We start from the raw sequence: 21,594 nt of genomic DNA, 5'->3' as shown, positions 1-21,594 counted from the left end.
GCTCTTGGACTCCATCTTGTGCACGGTGTGGCCCTTCTGTGCTGCATTGACTTCGTTCTTTTCTCGACTTGCCTCTGATGCTTGATGGCCAGGCTGCTCTGGGTGCCTGCACAAAACTGCCCTACCCAAGAGAAGTGAGCCTCCGACAACCCAGGCCCTTCGAGAAGCTGCAGCTCAAAGATAACCATTCAGAACTTCTGCAGGTTGATGCACCACGTCCTTCCCAATTCCACACTGGAAGGGGGCACATTGCTACCCGCGTGCATAATGCATCGAAAGAAAAAAGACGCTGTGCAGCTGGGTGCATCTTATTAATGTGATTCAACTCTGAAAGGGCTATTACTTCAGAGTCATGATGTCTGGGATGCTGTTGAAAAAAAAAGAGTCACCATGACAACACAGAGGCCAACCCCCACCCCCGACCTGAATCAATCGCAGATTTGTCTCTGTAGAGCAGTAGGAGACATCTGGCTTATTGGGGCGGCTGCGTTGCCTGCTTTGGCAAAAGCCCCGGCTCCTCATCCAGGGTAAGCAGGAGTCCCAGGCCATCGATACTCGCCGACGCAGCCGTCGCCGTTCATTAGCAGACAGCTATCGATCGGCAGGCATGCACAAGGCACCCGGAGGCAACGGGCTCATCACCACCTGAGACGCTGACAGGCCCACAGCAGCGAGAGCCACAGCCCTGCGAGGCAGCAGGAGCCCCGTGGGGGCCAACCTGCCCAGGAGACCCTGGTGCAAAATTGGGAGGTTGTGTTCTGGTCTGTGGGGGAGACCTCTACTGATGAGAGGCCCAAAGAGGGTAGTATGGAAATGACCCTGGGCCTTAGTTTTATTCAAACCCACAAAATCGTAGGGTCCCCTGGGCATGTTGCTCAAATGCTTTGCTCTTCACTCTTGTCCCGGATGGAAATGGGATTAGGGTTTTCCCGGCTGTGCACCGGACCATGGATGAATGCCAAGCAAAAGAAAGCAAAGGAGTGGGCTGGGCAAGGACTGTGCTCCATGAACAGTGGCAGGGTCCTGGGGTGAGGTGGACCTCAGGGTGGTCCCCTGGGCTGGGCAGAGAGGAGGAGGCAGCAGAGAGCGCAGGAGTTGGGGAAAGGAGCAGGAGCCCCCCAGGGAGCAGCCCTGCTCCAGCGCGGTTCTCAGTCTGCCTTTCTGTGTGCCCAGCTGCCAGGAAAGGTGCACAGACACAGCGCCCCGCCCCCAGGCGCATGCTCTCCATAGCTGGGCCATGAGCCCCACCCCCATCTGGCCCACTTTCTCTAGCCACCACCTGGAGGAAGTGCGCCGTGGCATGAGGACGTGAGGCGGGATGGCCCCACTAACCTCCAGCCCCTTCCTCGTCCACAGTCCCGTCTGTCCCCCTCCCTCTCCTTCCATCTCTGTCCCGGACCCTGGACTTCCGTTCTCCCTCTGACTGAGCGAGCACTTCTTTTGCCGTTACTAAGGGTGAAGGCAGCCCTGTTGGCCCGCGCCTGGCGCTGAGCGCTCATCTGAGGGGCCGTGGTTCCCAAGCCTGGTGGCTCAGCGGAGCCACCCTGGACTCCCCTGAACAGGGCCAGGCCTCCACCGTAACACCTGAGGAGCTTACCCTCGGGATCTTGCAGGTGCGGGGCGTGCCCCTAAGAATAGGCACAGCTTCCATCCCTCCCTTGCCTCAGCGTGGTCTCAGCCCAGCTCCTGACCACCAATCTCCGAGCGTGGGCTTGGAATCTTCATTTCCATCAGTGTCCCTCAGCACGGTCCAGTGCACAGGCCAGTGTTTGGTATCCCTGCGCTGTGTGAGCTCTCACAGGGCCTGTCTGAGCCCTCCCAGGCTTCCTGAACCCGGCCAGAGGAGAGGCAGGAGTGGCGGCAGGGTGGCTGCCGGAGAGGCGCTGCATGGAGAGGCCTGCCTTACGCTCATTCTTTTCATTGAGGTTTCTGAGAAGCATTTCTGGGAGGTGGATGCGACCTGTGCTGCCTCCAGCCTCGGCTCGGGGCGCTGGAGGTGACTGGGGCCTCGCAGGGGTCCGAGCCGTAAGCAGCTGAGCGTTGGGAAGCTGCCGCCACCCTCTGTCTCTTTCTCTGCCTCCTCCTGCGTCCTCTGGCTTATTCCAGGCCACCCGGCCCAGGCAGTGGGGCAGCCCAAGTGTGTGGTCCTGCCCCGAGCCCGCCTCTGTTTAAGGCGGGGGCTAAGGGTCACAAGTGGCACCTCTGTAAGGCAAGATTTCTCTTGCATGCAATCCTGCACCAGGGGGCCAAAAGGGAGCTACAAAAAGCTACTGGAACTAATGAATGGGTTTAGCAAGGTTTCAGGATACCAGCTCAATAAACAAAAATCAACTCTACTTATGTCTACTACCAACGAACAAAGGACACCATCTATAACCATATCAAAAATAGGGAATCCCTAAAGGTAAATTAACAAATAAAACAACAACAGAAGACCATGTAAGGCTGTACAATAAAAGCGGGTAAGTCACTGCTTAGAGAAAAATGTCGTGTGCCTATCAGAAGGTTCATATTGATAAGCTACCTAACCTCCCAAAGGCACTTAGAGAGTCTATGCTAGCCTAATCCAAATCCTTGCAAGGTTTTTGTAGAAATTTACATGCTGATTTAATGCAAAAGACTGAAAATAATTCAAACAAGTTTGAAAGATTTAAAATTGGATAACTTGTGCTGCCTGATATGAAGATTATTATAAAGACAGTGTAGTTTTTTATTTATTTGACAGGTAGAGTTATAGACAGTGAGAGAGAGAGAGACAGAGAGAAAGGTCTTCCTTCTGTTGGTTCACTCCCCAAATGGACACCATGGCCAGCGCTGCACCAATCCGAAGCCAGGAGCAGGTGCTTTTTACTGGTCTCCCATGCGGGTGCAGGTGCTCAAGCACTTGGGCCATCCTCCACTGCCTTCCCCGGCCACAGCAGAGAGCTGGACAGGAAGAGGAGCAACTGGAACTAGAACCTGGCGCTCATATGAGATACCGACGCCGCAGGCGGAGGATTAACCAAGTGAGCCACGGCACCGGCCCCGACAGTGTAGTTTTGCCGTAAAGATGGACATAACACTCAGTGGAACAGAATAGTCCATTGAGGAATAAACACACAAATGTCAACCAATTAATTTTCTACAAAGGTGTCCAAGCAAATCAAGGGGGAAAGATCATGCTTATAGCAGTGACAGAAGAATTGGAATTTATATGCACAACTTAAAACTCTACCCTGATTAAAAATTCCCTTGATATTGATTGTTGACCTAAATATAAGAGCTAAAACTATAAAACTTTTGGAAGAAGTCAGGAAAAATTTTTGTGGCATTGAGTTTTGGCAAAGATTTCTTAGAGATCATAAAAATCAAGAACTGTAAAAAAATCAGTACATCAAAGTCAGTTATTTAAAATTTAAAACTTTTGTGAAGAAAATATCTGCACAATGTCTCTCTGACAGATATTTGTGTCTAGGATATTTGAAAACATGACTCAATAATAAGGAAACAACCTAGCTAAATAGTTGAATGCTGAACAGATATTTCTTTTTGTTTTTTTTTTTGTTTGTTTGTTTGGTTGGTTGGGTTTTTGTTTGTTTGTTTGTTTTGTTTTGTTTTTTTTTGTTTTGTTTTTGTTTTTTGTTTTTGTTTTTGACAGGCAGAGTGGACAGTGAGAGAGAGAGAGAGACAGAGAGAAAGGTCTTCTTTTGCTGTTGGTTCACCCTCCAGTGGCTGCCACGGCCGGCGCACCGCGTTGATCCGATGGCAGGAGCCAGGTACTCATCCTGGTCTCCCATGGGGTGCAGGGCCCAAGCACTTGGGCCATCCTCCACTGCACTCCCTGGCCACAGTAGAGAGCTGGCCTGGAAGAGGGGCAACCGGGACGGAATCCAGCGCCCCGACCGCGACTAGAACCCGGTGTGCTGGCGCCGCAAGGCGGAGGATTAACCTATTGAGCTGCGGCGCCAGCCGAATGCTGAACAGATATTTCATCAAGCAAGATATACAGATGGCAAAGAAACACATGCAAACGTATTTAACATTGTTAAATAACAGTGAAATGCAATTAAAGCACTGAGCTATTGCTATAGACCATGAGAATGACTAAAATCCAAAATATAAAACATGGGACAGGCGTTAGATGTAGCAGCTGGGACGCCACTTGAGATGCAGTTGTCCCATAGCAGAATGCCTGGGTCAGGTTCCAGTTCCGCTTCTGGTCCAGCTTCCCACTGATGTGCAACCAGGGAAGCAGCAGATGGTGGCTTATGTCCTTGGGTCCATGCCACCTGCAGGAAAAACCTGCACTGAGCCCAGATGTCCTGGCTTTGGTCTGCCCCAGCCTGGCTGTTGCAGGCACTCAAGGAATGAAACAGCAGGCGGAGTGTCTCTTTCTGTCTCTCTGCCTTTCAAGTAAAATGGAAAAAAAAAAGTTTAAATAAGAAAAAAGTACTGACCACACCAAGTGTTAGTGAGGCTGCAGAACAATAGGAGTTCTGGGAGCCAGCGCTGTGGCCTAGTGGATAAGGCTGCTGCCTGCAGTGCCAGCATCTCTTATGGGTGCTGGTTCATGTCCCACCTGCTCCACTTCCCATCCAGCTCTCTGCTATGGCCCGAGAAAGCAGTAGAAGATGGCCCAAGGCACCTGCATGAAAGACCCAGAAGAAACTCCTGGATCCTGGCTTCGGATCGGCATAGCTCCGGCCGTTGCGGCCATCTGGGGATGGCGGATGGAAGACCTCCCTCTCTGTGTAACTCTGACTTTCAGATAAATAAAAATAAATCTTAAAAAAAAGAACAATAGGAATTCTTATACATTGCTGATAAGAATGAAAAATGGTATATGCAGTCTGGAAAGCAGTTTGACAGTTTTTTAAAAAGCAAAACATGCCTATCATATGACCCAGTCATATCACTCCTAGATAGTTAACCAAAAGCAATGAAAACATGTATCTGTCGGTAAGAGTATCAATAGTTGTATACAAATATTCATATCTGTGATTGTCCAAACAGGAAACAACCCAAATATCCACCAACAGATGAGTCAAGGAGCACTTTCTAGGACATCCTTCCCATGGGATAAGATCATTACAGGCATCAGTGTGGATATGAACACTTGATTGATACAGGCATCAATATGGATAAATCTCTAATTATGCTAAGTGCAAAACACTCATACTATATATGACTTTATATAAAATTCTAGAAAATGCAAACTATAGTGATAGCAGGTCGAGGGTTTGGAGGATAGTGGTGGGGGAAGACAAAGTGAGCAGATTGGAGGAATATTAATGAAGGTGTGATGGGAGCCCAGCATTGTGGTGCAGCAGGTTAAGCCGCCACCTGCAATACCAGCATCCCATATTGGAGCAATGGTTCCAGTCCTGGCTGCTCTGCTTCCAATCCAGCTCCCTGCTAATGTGCCTGGAGAAGCAGCAGAAGATAACCCAAGGACTAGCAGGAGACCCGGATATGGCTTCACCTGGCCCAGCCCTGGTTGTTGCAGCCATTTGGAGAGTAAACCAGCACATGGAAGATCTCTCTCTCTCTCTCTCTCTCTCTCTCCCCCTCCCCCTTTCTTTCTCTGCCTTTCAAATAAATAAAATAAATCTTTGAAATAAAGGCAGTAAAGAGGAGCTGGGAGGGCCAGCGCTGTGGCGCAGCAGGCTAATGCTCTGGCCTGAAGCGCTGGCATCCCATATGGGTGCTGGTTTGAGACCCGGATGTTCCACTTCCAATCCAGCTCTCTGCTATGGCCTGGGAAAGTAGTAGAAGATGGCCCAACTCCTTAGGCCCCTGAACCCACGTGGGAGACCCAGAAGAAGCTCCTGGCTTTGGATCAGCACAGCTCTGGCCGATGCAGCCAATTGAGTGAATCATTGGATGGAAGACCTCTCTCTCTCTCTCTGCCTCTCCTTTTCTCTGTGTAACTCTGTCAAATAAATAAATCTTAAAAAAAATCTTTGTCAAGCAAATTATAAAAAAAAAGAAGAGCTGGGAGAGGACCAGCAGACATGGGGGAGGAGGGCAAGAAGGGTGTCTCGTTTCTAGCTTCAGACTAGGAAAGTAGGGTGCTATTCCCTAAGATAGGAAGCAACTGCTCACTCTTGGACTTGAAGCATTTATGGTGGAATCACTGAGCAAGCAGTTGGATGTTCTGGTCTGGGCTTCAAAGGGAGGCCTGGACTGGAGGCAAAGGACATCAGAACCCAAATCAGCTCACCCAGTATTCACGAATGGCAGTGACCTGCATTTGCTGAGAGCGGTGGGAGCCCCAAATGGCTTTGGAATGACATTTCCAAAATATTCAGATGAACTCTTAAATTTTCTGTTGTGCTCCTCTTTGGAGAGTGCAGAGATGTCATGTTTTCATGTACCGGTTTAGAAAAATTCACACACACACAAAGAAGACACGGAAGTTGAAGTTCAGCGAAAGGGTCCCTGAAATGTTCAGGAGGCCTGGAAATTTTTTTTTTTTTTTTTTTGACAGGCAGAGTGGACAGTGAGAGAGAGAGACAGAGAGAAAAGTCTTCCTTTTGCCGTTGGTTCACCCTCCAATGGCCGCCGTGGCTGGCGCACTGCGCTGATCCGATGGCAGGATCCAGGTACTTCTTTTTTTTTTTTTTTTTTTTTTCTTTTTTTTTTTTTAATTTTTTTTGACAGGCAGAGTGGACAGTGAGAGAGAGAGACAGAGAGAAAGGTCTTCCTTTGCCGTTGGTTCACTCTCCAATGGCCGCTGCGGCCGGTGCATTGCGCTGATCCGATGGCAGGAGCCAGGATCCAGGTGCTTTTCCTGGTCTCCCATGGGGTGCAGGGCCCAAGCACTTGGGCCATCCTCCACTGCACTCCCTGGCCACAGCAGAGAGCTGGCCTGGAAGAGGGGCAACTGGGACAGAATCCGGCGCCCAGACCTGGACTAGAACCTGGTGTGCCGGCACCGCAAGGCGGAGGATTAGCCTAGTGAGCCGCGGCACCGGCCTTAAGCCGGAATTTTAACACTGGATCTCTCAGCATTGTGACCGGCTTTGGGCAAGAGACTATTCTCTGCTCTGTATTTTCTCTGCAAATAAAGACCTCCACACTGGCAACGCCTTGCAGCATCTGAAGGCTGTTTTCTAACTTTCCCCTTTTCTGCTTTGAGTCCTAACTGGAAGCCTTGGGTGTTGCTTAGGCCTCCCCTCCCTCATGGACCCTGAGCTCCAGCTGCCTCTCAAGAAGCTGTGGGATTGGGGAAAGCTCTGCCACCTTCCCAGCATCTTTGCTGATGGATTCCTCCAGGGAAAGCGAGAGGCAGGGTGGACTCTTGGTCCTTCCATCCATCCCGCCAACTTTTATAAAGCACCAGCCACGTGTCGGGAGTCACTTTAGATGGAATACACAGCCAGAGCCCCTGTTGTCCTTTTGTGAGTTCTAAATGTGATTTGAGAGAGCGCATCTCATGCTTGCGTCTTGCAGTTGGGCTCAGAGTTTAGAGGACAAAAATGAATATTTAGATCTATGATTCAGCAAGTTACTGTGGTCCTTTGTGATTTTTTTTGGCTCAAGGTCAGGTTCAGAGCCATTTCTTATTTTTATTTAATGTGGTTATTTTGTGTTCTGCTCTTCCAGATTTGCCTTTCTAATTAAATTTCACCCAGATAGCCGGGAAAATGAGTTTGCCCTCCTTGGTTGCTCTCAGGTGGGGGAGGGGCTGGTATAATAAGCCTGCTGGGGGTGGGGCAGAAGGGCCCACAGCTGGCGGTGAGTAAAATGAAGCATGCATACATAAATAATGGAGAAGGACCACCCTGGAGCTGGGAGGCCTGGACTGCGCTTGCTGAAAACATACATGTCTTAGGGAGAAGGCCACATTTCTGCAAGAGTCTCCGAAATGATCTGTAGCCTCTTGCAAGCCATTTGTCTTCCTGAGGCCCTGGGGTGGCCAGGAGTCGGGTGAAATGTGCATGGGACAATATTCTGTCTTTATATCTCAGCTCAAGGTTCTCTACTCTGCAAATCAACACCAATCTGTCATGGATCATTTGTAGTCTAATATTTATATTTGAGTACTGTGCATTTTGCCATGTTTCTACAATGAAGAATAAGATCCGTGGAAAGTGGAAATTAAAAATAATATGCATAACCTGGGTATTGGTGGGCACAGCAAAATTGTTTTGTGAGTCTGTGAACATTGCGCTGAAAGGCAGGCGGGCAGCAAGCAGCACAGGCCTTCGGAACTCAGAGCTGCAGAGAGACACGCCCGCCCTCACCTGCCAGACTGCCCTATGTTGTCACCTGCCACTCCTGCCCCTGTCCTAGACTATTTGTCTTCCCCTGTGTCGAAGTCCTTTATGTGTAGACGCAGTAGCCCATAGTTTCTCTAAGTCTGTAGCACAGAGCAAAGGAGGCTGTGCAAATATTTGCACATTTTTTGCTCGAGGAATTGAAACTGAATGGAAGACAGGCACCTGCTTCTAGCTGCCTACCAACCAGGCAGGGGTTGTTTGTGTAAAACGGCAGCAACTGTAGGCTGGCTAGCAGAATATTCATTACTTGGGTGAGCCTGGGACTATTTTTCTAAGATGGGTGGGCTCAGCTTTTGATGAATTTCAAGGGGATTCCCTGGGGCCAGGATGTGCCAGTGGCCAGGACAAAGGAGCTAGCTGGGGAATGGGAAGGGAGATGAAGGTTGTGTGCGAGTGGCGCTGCATTTGTTCACTTCCATCTGTCCCACGGTCTTGGCTGCGCAAAGCTCTCTGCTCCATCAGATGAATAAAGGTTGATGGCTACTGTCTTGCAGGAGGTGATGTGCCAGGCATTACACTAGGGGCTTGTTCTAGTCAAGACTCCCTTGGTCTCCAAGTGACAGAAGAATCCAATTCTAATTTGCTTGGGGGGTGGGCAGAGGTTATTGGAACAGATACTTAAACAATCCAGGGATATATTCGTTTCAAGGCATGGTAGAAAGCGCTCTCTCCTCTTTCTCTCTCTGCACTCTGCTCTCTTTTAGCTACAACCTCTGGTAGGGTCTCCCCAGGTGCTGCCCAGATGGCCACCAGCTGCTGCAGGCTGACAGCCTCTCTCTTCAACAGCCACAGCGGAAAGAGAATTAATGGGTGGATGGTCCTGAGATACTCCCCCCCCCTCTATACACACACACACACACATACACACACACACACATATATATATATTCCCCCCTATAGGAATCTGCTCTTTCCTTCCCTTTAGCCCTTCCTTTTTTCAGGTGCAGAACCTAACGCCCACAGGGAGTGGAGAGGGGATGCCTCTTCCCACGAATGGAGGGGGAACTGAGGCCTTTGGGAGACAGTGAACTGGAGGGGAAGAGACCGGAGGGGTCGGGGTCCAGGGAAAGCGTGATGCTGGATTCTCCAAGAGGCCTCAGACCATCTCTGTACCCACCGTGACCTAGGGAGGCAGATGGACAAAGACAGAAACCCCAAATGGGCAGAGCAGGCAGCTAGACACAGAGAAGGCCTGTGCCCCATGGCTCCCAGTCTGGGTCCCAGCCCCACCAAACGCCCTGCCTCAAGGCCAACTCTTATTGTGGCAAATCTGCCAAGAGATGGTTAGAGAAGGGGCCCCTGAGTCACTGTCAGACAGGGGATCCGGAACGCACCCGTGTTCCCTGCAGAGGTGACAGCGCCACAGAGAGGCTGGGAACAGTACGGGCAGGGGCCCAATCCTGCCAAACAGAGCCAGGCCCCGGGTCTTTGGAGCCAGGAGGCTGTACACCTGGATCTGCTGAGGTCTCTGGTGGGCTGGGAAGGGGAAGAAAGAGGCAGAGGATCCTGCCAGCCTGGAGCTAATTCGGGCCTGAAGCTGCGTGCCCTAGGCTTCTCATTTCCATAAGCCCATGGATTCTTTCTGTTGAAGAGAGTGTGAGTCAGGCTGTCATTGAGACCAGATGGCACCAGGGCTAAGGGAAGGAGGAGACAGTGCTTGGTAGGGTGGGGTGGCCCGTGGACACACTGGAGACCCAGCTGGGAGGGTTGGGGTGATGCTTAAGGGGACAGTGCAAAGATCTGGCGCTCCTGAATTGGCAGAGGCTGTGGCAGTAACCAGGGCAGACAGAAGGCAGAGAGAGTGCAGCCTTGCATCAGGGGAGTGGGAGGAGAAGGGCAGGTTGGTTGCCCACCTGAGGCAGGTGCTGACCAGCCAAGCAAGCCTTCAGAGGAGGAAGGCAACCCAGGTGGCCAGGAGGAGGGCGAGAGCACAGAGCAAATGCAGTCAGGAGTCCGCAGAGGTAGAGTCTGGTGCAGAACATGGTGATTCGATGCGAGGTGAACACTTGCAGACAGAAAATCCCAAGTAGAGGTCTACAGAGATAAAATAGCTGGGTCAAGGGTGTGGATTCGGGAGCCACCCACCACGGTCATGAAGAAAGGTCACCGCACTTCCCAGGTAAAGAACAGTAGTGGCGATGCTTATCTGTCTCTTTCACCCACGGCTGGCCGCGCTAGGGCTAGGGCACCGAGCGGTCACCGGTCACCGCAGACTTCGACCTGATGAGGTCGTCCCCCCGGGCCAGCGGACCCACACATCTCGGGCTCGAGTCGGACAGCAGCGCGCCTATGGAGGAAGCCACAAGGCCCGGCGCGGGAGCTGGGGACCTTGCGCCGGGCCACGACCTACCCCCGGGCGCTCGGAGGCAGAGCGGGCCAGCGAGTTCTGGGATCAACCCAGGGCCGGATGTGGCCTGCGCCGGAAGGGCAGCCTGGGACAGGCGGGGGCCGGAGGGGGGAACACGGTGGCGAGAATCGCGACGGTTTGCAGCCACATCAAACATGCGCGCCCACCCCTGGCACCGGGATAGGCACTCCCGAGCCAGGCACAGGGTCCTAAAGCACCCACGCCGGGCCCCGGACCGTCCCGCTCCGTGGGCCCGAGCCGTGGCGCGCCTCCGCGCAGTCCCGGATCCCAAATCCGCCGTGGTGGGGAGCCCAGAGTCGTGGCCGCGGTCCCGGCGAGCCTGTGGCTGTCGGTCGCCGGGAGCTCCGCGGATCCGCACGGTTCTGCAGGGTCTCCTCGGCCTCCCCTTGGCAACCGCCGCTCTAACCCCCACCCCTTGGCGCCTGCGGTCAAGGCCGGGCTGCCCCTCCAGGCCGCCTCCTGGGAGGAGCTCGAGGGCGCCGGGCACGGAGCGCGGCGGGGGCGGCAGGGGGCGCTGCGGGACCCCGCGTTGCCCCGCGGCCCGTGCGCGCCGCCCTCGCCTCCCCTCGCACCGGGAGGAGCTGGCGGAGGGCGGCGAGCCGGGCGCGCAGCGGCGGAGCCGGAGCTGGGCCGGACCATGGGCGGTGAGTGAGGCGCCCGCCCGGGCGGTGGCGGTTGGGGCTGAGCAGCGTGGCGGCTGGGGGCCGGCGGGCTTTCGGAGGCGGGGGTGGGGACACTGAGGGGGTCCCCGCAACGCAGCAGTGGGCGTGGGGCTGCTGCGGGGTTCCAAGCTTGGGCGCCGAATCCCGCCACCGATCGGGCATGCCCGCTGAAGACCCCCGACTCACGGGCCCTCCCCCTCCCAAGCCATTCTCCTGCGCGCTCTGAGTGCCAGCCCGGGCCCTCCGGCCCCGCGCCCCTCTCCATGCGGGGCGCCGTCTAACGCGCCTGTCCATTCCCGGCTGGCCCCAGCCCGGAGTCCCCTGCTCCTGCGCCCCCAGCCCCGCTCCTCTCCTGCGAGCCTTTCTCCCTCTGGTGCCTGCACGGCTCCCGCGCTCCAGCCGCCCGATTCCGGCCGCAGTCCCACCTCTGGGCTCCCGGTCCCGGGCATTCCCCAGCCGGCCCGCGTCCAGGTGAGAAGACGGACACCAAGTTCGGCTCGGCCTTTCGCGGGGGTGGGGCTGGCGTCTCCCGGAGCCCCGGGTCAGGCCTCGGGGCAGGTTGGCGGTCCTGGGCGCAGACACCCACCCACCTACCCCCCGCGTGGGCTTTTGTTGGAGAACTTGCCCACATTTCGATATATTAAAGACTGGCTTTGTCACACACACACACACACACACACACGCACACGCGTACGGGTTTGCGTCTAGCAGGTAGCATTCTTTGTGACTGCCGCCACGCCACCTGCCAAGCTGTTCCTGTGGACGGTGAAGGATTGGCGGGGCAGGGGGACGTGGAGCCCAGTTTTCCCGCTTGCGTTTTGAGTGTGGGGCTGCGAAGGGGCTCCATGGGTTGGGGGCTGTCGCCTTGTGGGTGGCCCGTGTCTTCGTGGGCAGGCAAGGGGCCATTCAACAAGTGCAATGGAATCAGGTTTGGGTGGGGATGGGGAAGTGTATTGTGAATGGCCGGGCAGGCGAGCCCTTCCCAGCTTGGGCACTTCTGCTATTTGCAAACAGTGCCCGGTGCAGCCCTTCCAACGTGAGGTTGCAGGGCAGCCATTCCTCCTCAGAGGTGCTGGTGCCCAGGGGGTTGGGGGGACAACTGTGCAAAGAGGGTTGGAAGCAGATGGCTCGAGAAGCCTCCAGGTCCCTGGAGAGCGGTGGAGATGGCAGCTGAAAGCCAGTGTGTGACTCGCCCGTGCCTTCTCTTTCATTAAGTCTTGGATTAAATTAATTGCCTATTTCAGAGAAAGGACACGTCTGGGGACTTCTCTGTTAGAGGTTGTCTCCTGGCAGCCCTCCCTCACGGAGACCTGGGGAGGCTGTGTTTGGGCACGGGGGACACGGTGGGCCCCTGGCCTTTGGAACAGGGAGCTCTGAGCCTTTGTGGAGCTGAACTATCCAGTACTCCCTTTCCTACAGCTCAATATGCCTCCACCCTTGAATAGATAAAGAAATAGCCAGGATTACACTGCCCAGCAGCCCCCCCCCCCCCCGCAGTGTCCACAAATTGCTGGGGGTGTGTCCTTGCCTCTCAGCACACTGCTGTCTGAGAGCTGCTGACCACCAGGTGCCCAGGAGGCCGGGCTTGGGGAGAAACCATGGCTGTGGCCCGAGTATCCTGCTGGGAACCCCTTATCCTCTGTGCATTGGTGCTCAGGGCTCGTGAAAAGCAGAGAGGTGGCTCCTCTTCCTGAATCAGTCTGAGCCCTCCACCCATGCTTTCCCACCCCGCTGTGCTCTTCAACAGGTTATTCTTAAATTCCTTTTTTTTTTAAAAAGATGTATTTATTTATTTGATAGGCAGAGTCAGAGAGAGAAGTCTTTCATCTGCTGGTTCACTCCCCAAATGGCCACAACGGCTGGAGCTGGGCTGTTCCAAAGCCAGGAGCCAGGAGCTTCCTCCGGATTTCCCACGTGGGTGCAGGGATCCAAGCACTTGAAGCCGTCTTCTGCTGCTTTCCCAGGCTGTTAGCAGGGACCTGGATCAGAAGTAGAGCAGCCAGGTCTCCAACCAGTGCCCATGTGGGATGCCGGCACTGCAGACAGCGGTTTTATCCACTATGCCACAGTGCTGGCCTCTATTTTTATTTTTAAATTAAAAAAATCCATAAAATGTGTAATCTTGCTGGATGTACACCATGTGTGTGTGTGCACACCCTAGAGGGCGGGGGGGGGGGCAGGTAGAGAGAGCCCAGGCTCTGGCAACTGGGGCTGTGACCTCACTGGGGACTCCAGGGTTTCCATGAAGGAAATCAGCTGTTCCCATCCCAGGAGTCAGGGTGAGGGGGTCGTGGGCACTCCAGGGAGCTCCTCCCTTGGGCGCCCAAGGGAGATGCATCCACTTGGACAGCCCCATGCAGAGGGCTAGGAGTCCTCTCTGGCCATGTGGCTTGTGGCTCTGTTGGCAGGGAAGAAGGCTGGAGCTGGGGACAATGCTTTGGTCTGCCAGAGGTGGTGGAGACCCGGACTCTTCTGTCCCTGCCAGGCCAGCCCGAGAGAGTGCAGCCAGGGGCTGAGCCCGTCCATGTGCCCAGCACCCCTTTGTGTTCAGGGTCCCTCCAGGAAGGGCTGGGATTCAGAATGCCACTTGGATGTAGGGACCTGCACTGTCCCTGGCTGTTGTGAGTTTATCTCTCTTCCCCAGCCTCTGTGCAGGTCTGGCTCTCACCCAGAATTCGTGTAGCTGCTGGAAGTCTGTTTTCTAGAAGGGGTGTGATTAATGCCTCCCATTTGTGAGAGAACGAGAGAGGATTCGCTGGAAGCTGGGCAGGAGACTGTTCCAGGTCCTGAGAACTCGGACGGAGAGACCTCAGCCCCAGGAGCTCGGGTTGGTGGATAAGGGAGCAGCCTGGGTACTAGTGTAGATGCTCCTGCTAGACAGGAAAACCAGCCCTGTCAGGAGCTGTGGGCTCAGTCCAGATCTCCCGCACGGCTGGTGAGGACGTAAGGGCCTGAGCCATCCTGTCCTGCCTCTAGGCATGCATTAGCAGGAACCTGGATGGGAACAGAGCCATCGGATATTGAGCCCAGAGACTCGGACATGGAATGGGGGCATCCCAAGCAGCATCCTCACCACCGTGCCAAATGCCTGTCCTTGTTTTAAGTTTCGGAATGCAGAGTGTGTCCCTCTGGAAAGGGGGGGTCTGGCCCCTGGGAGCCTCCTCACACCTGAGATGCAGGGACCACAGGAGAGCAGCTCAGAGAGCATGGGGGACGAGAGGGAACAGCCTTGCAGTGGGGCTGTGGCCTTTGGGCAGAGCAGCCTTCCAGGGACCCCTCTTGAACCTAGTGGGTAGCCTCCTGGCTAGATTAAGGGCCATGGGAGCCCCTCAGCCTGGAGCTACTGCTATGCAGCATAAGGGGGCAACTAAGACGCCAGAGCGAATTGCAGTGTTGTTCTGGGTCCAAAAGGCAGTGGGCCATGGTCGGCTCACTGAGCCGCAGACCAACCTGCTACCCTCCACCCCAGAACCCCAGGCTGTCCTGACCCTCCTCTGTCCTTGATTGGAGAAGCCATGGGCTTTTTTTTTTTTTTTTTTTTTTTTTAAGATTCTATTTATTTGAAAGGCAAAGTTAGAGAGAGAGAGAGAGAGATCTTTCATCCATCATTTCACTCCCCAAATGGCCACAACAGCCCGGACTGGGTCAGGCTGAAGCCAGGAGTAGGGAGCTGGATTGGAGGTGGAGCAGCTGGGACTCAAACCAGCACCTGTATGGGATGCTGGCTCTGCAAGCGGCAGCTTACCCGGCTGTGCCGCAACACCAGCCCCCTGGCACTGGCTTTGGGGAAAAGATCAGTCTCTAATGAAGCGAGGGACAATCCCAGGAGCCTGGAACAAGTTGATGATTGAAAGTTGTCAAAAACCCCCGGAGGAACTGGCAGAGGAGATCCTGAGGCGGCCTTGGCTGCTTCCCCCAGGCCTGCATGCACCCATCCTTGCTGGTGGGCTGGAGGAGGGTTTGAGCAGTGGAGACTGGGGGGGGGGGGCACTTCCTGCTTCTCTTTCTGTCTGCAGTTGCTCCCCCAGTCACTCCTGTTTCTGGTTACAAGGCCTTTTTTGTCATCTCTCTGCCACCCCCTGTGTGACCTTTGTTGGGGAGAGCTGTCGTCAAGGGCATGGGCACCAGAGCTTTTGGAAACAGATGCGGATGAAAAGTGTTGCCCTGGCTTTGGCCCACGCCCCGCCCCTCCTTCCACCTGGGTTTGTGGTGAGAGGCCTCGTTCACACCAGCTTTATGGGTAGGTCGAGTGCTGTTTGTCCTCCCTCGGTTATCTGAAGACGTGGGTCTTTCCCAGCCAGCAAAACCACAGCTGGCTGTTCAAGGCCTGCCTCACTCTCCTGTCCAAAACCACCCTTCAGGGCCTCAGAGATGCCACATCACCTCGAGGGCTTTAATTGTAAAATAAAACGGACGTTTTTGATGTCTGCACATAGAGAGTCTGAAGTTAAAATAAAACCTTTACTATCTGGTTAACTCTTTATGCTTCTAACAGGAAAGAGGCATTAGGCTCCCGGGAGAGAGAGGTTATTAAAGTTACAGCAGCACTGTCGGGAAGCTCAGAAATCATTCTGGAGGGACATAGTCTTAACAAATGACTGTTAGGCTTGGAAAACCGGAACTGAACCACAGGGAGAAGTAGGTAGGAGCTTCCTGAAAAGTATAGACAGGTCTAGAAATCTTGACAAGCAGAGATTAGTAATCGGTATTTCACATCCTAGCTCTTTTCCTGAAATATATTAATTATTGTACATTAGATTGAAGCAGCACATTGGCCCGTAAGTAGGCAAGTAGGTTCATGATTCCTCCTGGCACGTCCGGGCTCCGCTCCGAGACAGGGAGACGGCTCTTCAGTGTAATGAAGGCTTCCCCTGGAATTCAGACCCCTGGAGCAGGGAAATCCCGAGGGGGCCTGGGTGCCCTTGAGTTTCAGGATGCAGGGCCCTGAGCACCAGCCGTGGTTACTGAGTCATCTGAAATAAAGGCGGTCTCCTGCTGGAGGGTAAAAGTAGGTGTTACCATTTTCTCATGTTCTGCAGGTCAACCAAACTGCATGTGTGTGGTGTGTATGTGGTGTGTGTGGTGCGTGTGTATGTGTGTGTGGTATGTGTGATACATGTGTGGTGTGTGTGTTTGGTGTGTATGTGTGTGGCATGTGTGTGTATGTGGTGTGTGTGGCATGCGTGTGCAGTATGTGTTTATGTGTGTGGTGTGTAGGTACATGTGTGCTGTGTGTGTAGCATGTGTGCTGTGTATGTATGTGTGGTATGTGTGGCATGTGTGGGTGTGTATGTGTGTACATGTGTGGTGTGTATGTGTGCGTGGCATGTGTGGTATGTGTGTATATGTGTGGTATGTATATGTGTGTGGCATGTGTGGTGTATGTGTATGGTGTGTGGTATGTGTGTATATGTGTATGTGGCATGTGTGGTGTGTATGCATGTGTGGTGTGTATATGTGTGGTGTATGTGTATATGTGTAGTGTGTGCATGTGGTGTGTATGTGTGTATGGTGTGTACGTGTGGTATGTGTGTATGTATGTGGTATGTGTGTGGTGTGTTGTATGTAGTATGCATGTGTGGTGTGATATGGTGTATGTGTGTGGTGTGTGTATGTGGTGTGTGTATGTGTGTGGTGTGGTATGTGTGTAGTGTGATATGGTATGTGTATGTGTGTGGTGTGTGTATGCGGTGTGTGGGGGGGGTGTGGTATATGGTATGTGTGGGGGTGTGGTGTGGGGGGGTGTGGGGTGTGTGTGGGGTGTGTGTGGGGTGTGTATGTGGTGTGTGTGGAGGGGTGTGGTGTGTGTGGGGTGTGATGTGTATGGTGTGTAGTGTGCATGTGTGGTATGATATGGTATGTTTATGTGTGTGGTGTGTGTGTGTGGTGTTATATGGTATGTGTATGTGTGTGATGTGGGGGGGTGTGGTGTGGTGTGGGGGGGTGTGTGGTGTAGTGTGCCACGCCACCAGCGCCTCCTGCAGAGACTGCTCAGGGGTTGTGGGTGCAGAGATTCCACTGCGCACTTGGTGCAAGGGCCTGAGTGTGCTGAGCTTACGAGCACAGACGCCACAGCTAGACTGGCTTTGAGTCCTAGGTCTTGCATCACCAGGCTTGTGCTGTGGACGAGTTAACTTCTCTGTGCCTCAGTTTCCTTATTTGTCAAATTAGGGTGATGGAAAGAACAGCTGCTCATGATACTGCGAAGCTGCAGGGAGATAACCCGTGACAAGGCCAAGAACACTGTTGTTAGTCTTCATTCTTTCTTTAAAAATCGATGTTGGGGCCAGCGCCGCGGCTCACTAGGCTAATCCTCCGCCTAGCGGCGCGGCACACCGGGTTCTAGTCCCGGTCGGGGCGCCGGATTCTGTCCCGGTTGCCCCTCTTCCAGGCCAGCTCTCTGCTGTGTCCAGGGAGTGCAGTGGAGGATGGCCCAAGTGCTTGGGCCCTGCACCCCATGGGAGACCAGGAGAAGCTCCTGGCTCCTGCCATCGGATTAGCGCGGTGCGCCGGCCGCAGCACGCTGGCCATGGCGGCCATTGGAGGGTGAACCAACGGCAAAGGAAGACCTTTCTCTCTCTCTCTCTCTCTCACTGTCCACTCTGCCTGTCAAAAAATAAAAAATAAAAAAAAAATCGATGTTGGGTGCCCATCAGATGCCCAGAGATGGTGGATGTAGGATGATGGGGGCAGGACTCTTAGGTCTGTGTCCTCATGGAACAGAGGCTGCAGCACTTCGGTTCACAGCGAAGGACACAGACCTACTTCCAGGCGCTCACCTGGCCCTTGGCCACTTGTTATGGCCAGGAGGGGCCGGGCTGGGGCCTGGAAGAGGATGACCGTGAACGGGCTGGGGAGGGGGCTGATGCTCTAAAGCTGGCACATGCTGGTTTGCCGTGCCCTGTCCAGGTATTTAAGACAGGAACTCGTCTTTATAGGTCTCTGTTGGACACATGGTTAATGTTTTCACTCTGGCTCCAAGCCACAGGTTGTTAGTGAGAAGTGTGACCAGTGACCAGTGGCACCACTGTTGGTCATAGTGGATGCAGTGCTGTCCTGGCCCTTCGCAGTCCCCAAACCCACTGACACCATCAGAGAGGCCCTGTAAGTCAGGGGTGGCATGGCTGGTTGGGTGCTGGCCAGAGGCAGGAAGCCAGACCACCCTGTTTGCTGTGTTCTGCCGTGGCCGGGACCTTCTGACCTGCAGCGATGAGGGTAGGCTGGAGTTTGCTAACTGGTCCTGGAAGGCGAGGTGCGTCCTCCCCAGACCTCACCCTGGCTTGCTCCGTGCAGCCCGCAGAGGCTCCAGCATGGCAGCCTGCCCGACCAGCACCTGCTGCCACGGAGCTGGCACCGGGGAAGCCTGCTAGGAGGGCTGCCCCGGGGACCGGAGCGCGTCACTGTCTCGCTGCCTCGGCGTGGTGTGGCTGGCACCCCTCTATCATGGAAGACTTCGGACCTCTGAGTCAGACTGGGAAAGCAATGACTTCTCTTCATGGGTAGCCTCGTGTTTCAGCTACTGGAATTTGAAGTGAATGAAGTTAAACTCGCTCCATTCTTGGAAAATAGAGAAATGCCAAATGATGCCATCTTTTTGTACATAGAGGGAATTGAGTTATGTTGGGGAGGGGCGGGGGTGGAGACCATTTCCGCATTGCACAAACAGCTCCCCAGGTGCTCCGACTTCTCTCTCAGCCAAGCTGCCTCTGCATTTCCCAGCCCAGGCCCCCTTGTGTCTCCAATGTGTCTGTCTCCATCACAGTTCCCAGGGGAAACGCAGACCTGGAAAATCAAAGCTGGGGAATTCGCGGTGGAAGATCCGTGGCCTGGGTGGTTACATTGTTGGCTCTGACTTCAAGGTGAAAAATTACTGTGTCTTTGGGAAAAAAAAAAAAAAAAGAACCAGGCATATTTTAGTAGACGGCTAGCGTCAGCAGGCGGGAAGACCTCGGCATGCCTGCCTCATTCGCGGCACACGTAATTTCCAGCCTTTTTATGTTGGCAGTGTATGATTTTTGATTTTCTCTTCTTGAGCATGTCATTCTAACGACTGCTGATTAGCTTGAAGCAGCTGCATTAATTGATGGTGTTTAGCGACTCTCCTTACGGTACGTAATTGCAATTGGCTCGCCCGAGGGTTGTGCGTTCTCTTTCCTCGCTTGAGCAGTGTTCCCTCTGTGCCCAGTGTGCTGGAAATAGAGTCAGGAACTCCCAGAGCCCTGTGCCAGCTGCCTGCCCGGTACTCACTACCCCCCTGGAGGAACGTGCGCCATCACAGCCTCTGATGTCTCCGTGTCCTCCTTGTCTGCCAGGCCCTGCCTCTCCAGCGGCACAGGGAGCTCAGGGACTACCCTGCGCTCCAAGGCCTCAGTCCTGACTGCAGGACATGGAGTAGGCTGCAGTAGTGATGAGTGGCTCTTTGGCTGCACGTAGCAGAGAGCCGTGCCCCAGTCAGTGGCTTAAGTAGGAAAAGGTTTGCTTTTCCTCGTGTCACAAGGTGTCTGAAGGTGGGTGGTCCCTGGTGTCGGTCTCAGCAGCTGAGATCTGGCTGGCTGGACAGAGGCTTCTGTTACTCTCTCGGATGACAAGACGTCGAATCAGGAAGGTGGAGGTGCCAGCCACGTCAGTGCCTAGGGAAATCAGATATTTCCCTGACATTTCCCAGACGGAACTGTATCACAAGACTGCCCCCAGCTACAAGGGCCAGAGGGGTCATGTGAGCAAGAGATAAGCTCACAAACATGGTTAGTGGCTCAGACAGAGAGTCCTAAACGGTCGTGCCTGATAAGTGGGGCGCTGCCCTCCAAGCGGTGATTCGGGGATCCAGGCTGTCATAAGATGGCCACGCTCATTCGCTCAGTCAGCCAAGGAGAAGGGCACTCGGAGGATAGCGTGGGAGGATTTTATGGGCCAGGCTCAGAGGCGGTACATTAACCACCCCTGACACTCCATTGGCCAGGGCTCAGTCACATGGTCACAGCTCCTGCAAGGGAAGCTGGGAAATGTGGTTGGGGTCGTGTGCCTCAGCAGGAAGAGAAAATGAGTTTCCTGACTAGATCTCTGCTGCCCTAATGTCCTCCTCCTCCTCCTCTTCTCCCCCGCCGCCCCGTCCCGCCCCAAATCAGGATTCTGTTAGCAAGAAGAAGGACAGAACATTGAAGGAAACTGGAGGTGTCTTCTTTAGAAGGAGATGCTGTGCTAAGAAGGCTTCTGCCAGAAGCAGTCTTCACTCCCCGGAGATCATCTGTCCTAAATCCCTGCCTCTAGGAACTGGGCCAGCTGACAGCAGGGCAATGGAACGCTCTCACGGCCTCTCCTCCCTGACCCAGGGCATGCCCCGAGCAGCCCTGTGGGAGAGAGGCCTGAGTTGATTGACCTCACAGGTGGAGGTTACCCCAGAGGGGATGGCTCTCCTGGCCCACCAGCATGTCAGGGAATCCCACCCAGCTTCCTAGAAGTTTCTCTTCCTCTGCAGCTCCACCCCACCTCACATCTGGAGATCTGACCTCTGATTTCTACTCTGATTCATCAAGAAGACTTTTTCCACTGCTTCCTGCTCATGTTCCTCAGTAAACAGCGAGTGGTCCATTGATCTCTTGGGTTTCAGCTGCTTTATTCTCTTTAAGTTTGTTGTAGCTGTCTGTGACAGGCGCTTCTCCATCCTCAACGTCCAGCTTTGGTGCCACCCTTCCATCCCCCTCCCATCCCCCACACACCTACTGAGTGCCTGCTGTTTACTGCAGTCTGTGTCCACCTGGCCCTGGAGTGGAGCGGGGATGGCAGGCAAGGAAGCCAACGTGAGCCTGTAGTCTTGATGTGTTTTGGGAGGAGCCGGCCCTGGGGCCCGTGCTTGCCCAGTATTGGAGGATATCGCCCAGCCTTGGGGTCAGGGAAGATTTCCAAGGGCAGGTGGTATTTGAACAGAGTTTAAACCCGAGCAGGAATGAACCAGGTCAAGAAGCCCTCCAGGTCCAGAGCGAAATGGACACAGGCAGTGAGTGATGAAAATGGGTGCCAGGGTCCTGGGGAGCAGCGGTGGTCCCGTGTGTCAGAGTTGGGAGGGGCTGGTATGACCATTCAGGCTTGGGGTTACATTGGTGAGCAGGGCAGATGCAGGCCCAGCTGCACGGAACTCGGGTCCAGGCTGTGGGGGGTGGGGGTGCGGCTGCGTAGGAGTTTAGGGGGAGAGTCTGGAGAGGGCTGGGCTGCTGGCCTGGCCCCGGCACTGCAGGGGTTGCCTTCAGGCTGAGCAGGACACGGGCCCTGTCGTTTGTGCCATTGCCTCTCGTGCCCTGTCCCC

General features: G+C 54.2%; 1 protein-coding gene and 1 long non-coding RNA gene across 6 annotated transcripts in view; one reads left to right on the top strand and one right to left on the bottom strand.

Annotated features, from left to right (window-relative positions):
• Nucleotides 1-3,067: 3,067 nt before the first annotated feature.
• Nucleotides 3,068-11,001, bottom strand: LOC138849383 (uncharacterized). 3 transcript variants are annotated; one of them, XR_011388188.1, is made up of 2 exons: nucleotides 10,118-11,001; nucleotides 3,068-4,763 (listed from the first exon to the last, which is right to left on the bottom strand). It is a non-coding gene; the product is annotated as an uncharacterized lncRNA (long non-coding RNA). The 3 variants fall into 3 exon arrangements; XR_011388187.1 differs by having other exon boundaries at nucleotides 3,068-4,740; XR_011388189.1 differs by having other exon boundaries at nucleotides 3,068-4,736.
• Nucleotides 11,002-11,137: 136 nt separating this feature from the next.
• Nucleotides 11,138-21,594, top strand: part of PXYLP1 (2-phosphoxylose phosphatase 1) — a 69,005-nt gene continuing 58,548 nt past the window's right edge. Inside the window, exon 1 of one of the 3 annotated variants that reach the window (XM_002716582.5) lies at nucleotides 11,138-11,276. Coding sequence is in view for 1 of the 3 variants with exons in the window: in XM_051818661.2 (XP_051674621.1) it covers nucleotides 11,270-11,276 (7 nt within the window). In the remaining 2 variants the exon portion in view is untranslated. Of the gene's footprint in view, nucleotides 11,277-11,437; nucleotides 11,766-21,594 lie in introns of those variants that run through there. The other 2 variants (XM_051818661.2, XM_017346813.3) reach the window with 2 other exon arrangements.

Source organism: Oryctolagus cuniculus, chromosome 4 (assembly GCF_964237555.1).
Source record: "Oryctolagus cuniculus chromosome 4, mOryCun1.1, whole genome shotgun sequence".
NCBI classification, from domain to species: Eukaryota; Metazoa; Chordata; class Mammalia; order Lagomorpha; family Leporidae; genus Oryctolagus; species Oryctolagus cuniculus.
Note: the sequence above shows the minus strand (reverse complement) of the source record. Positions and strands in the feature narration are given on the sequence as shown.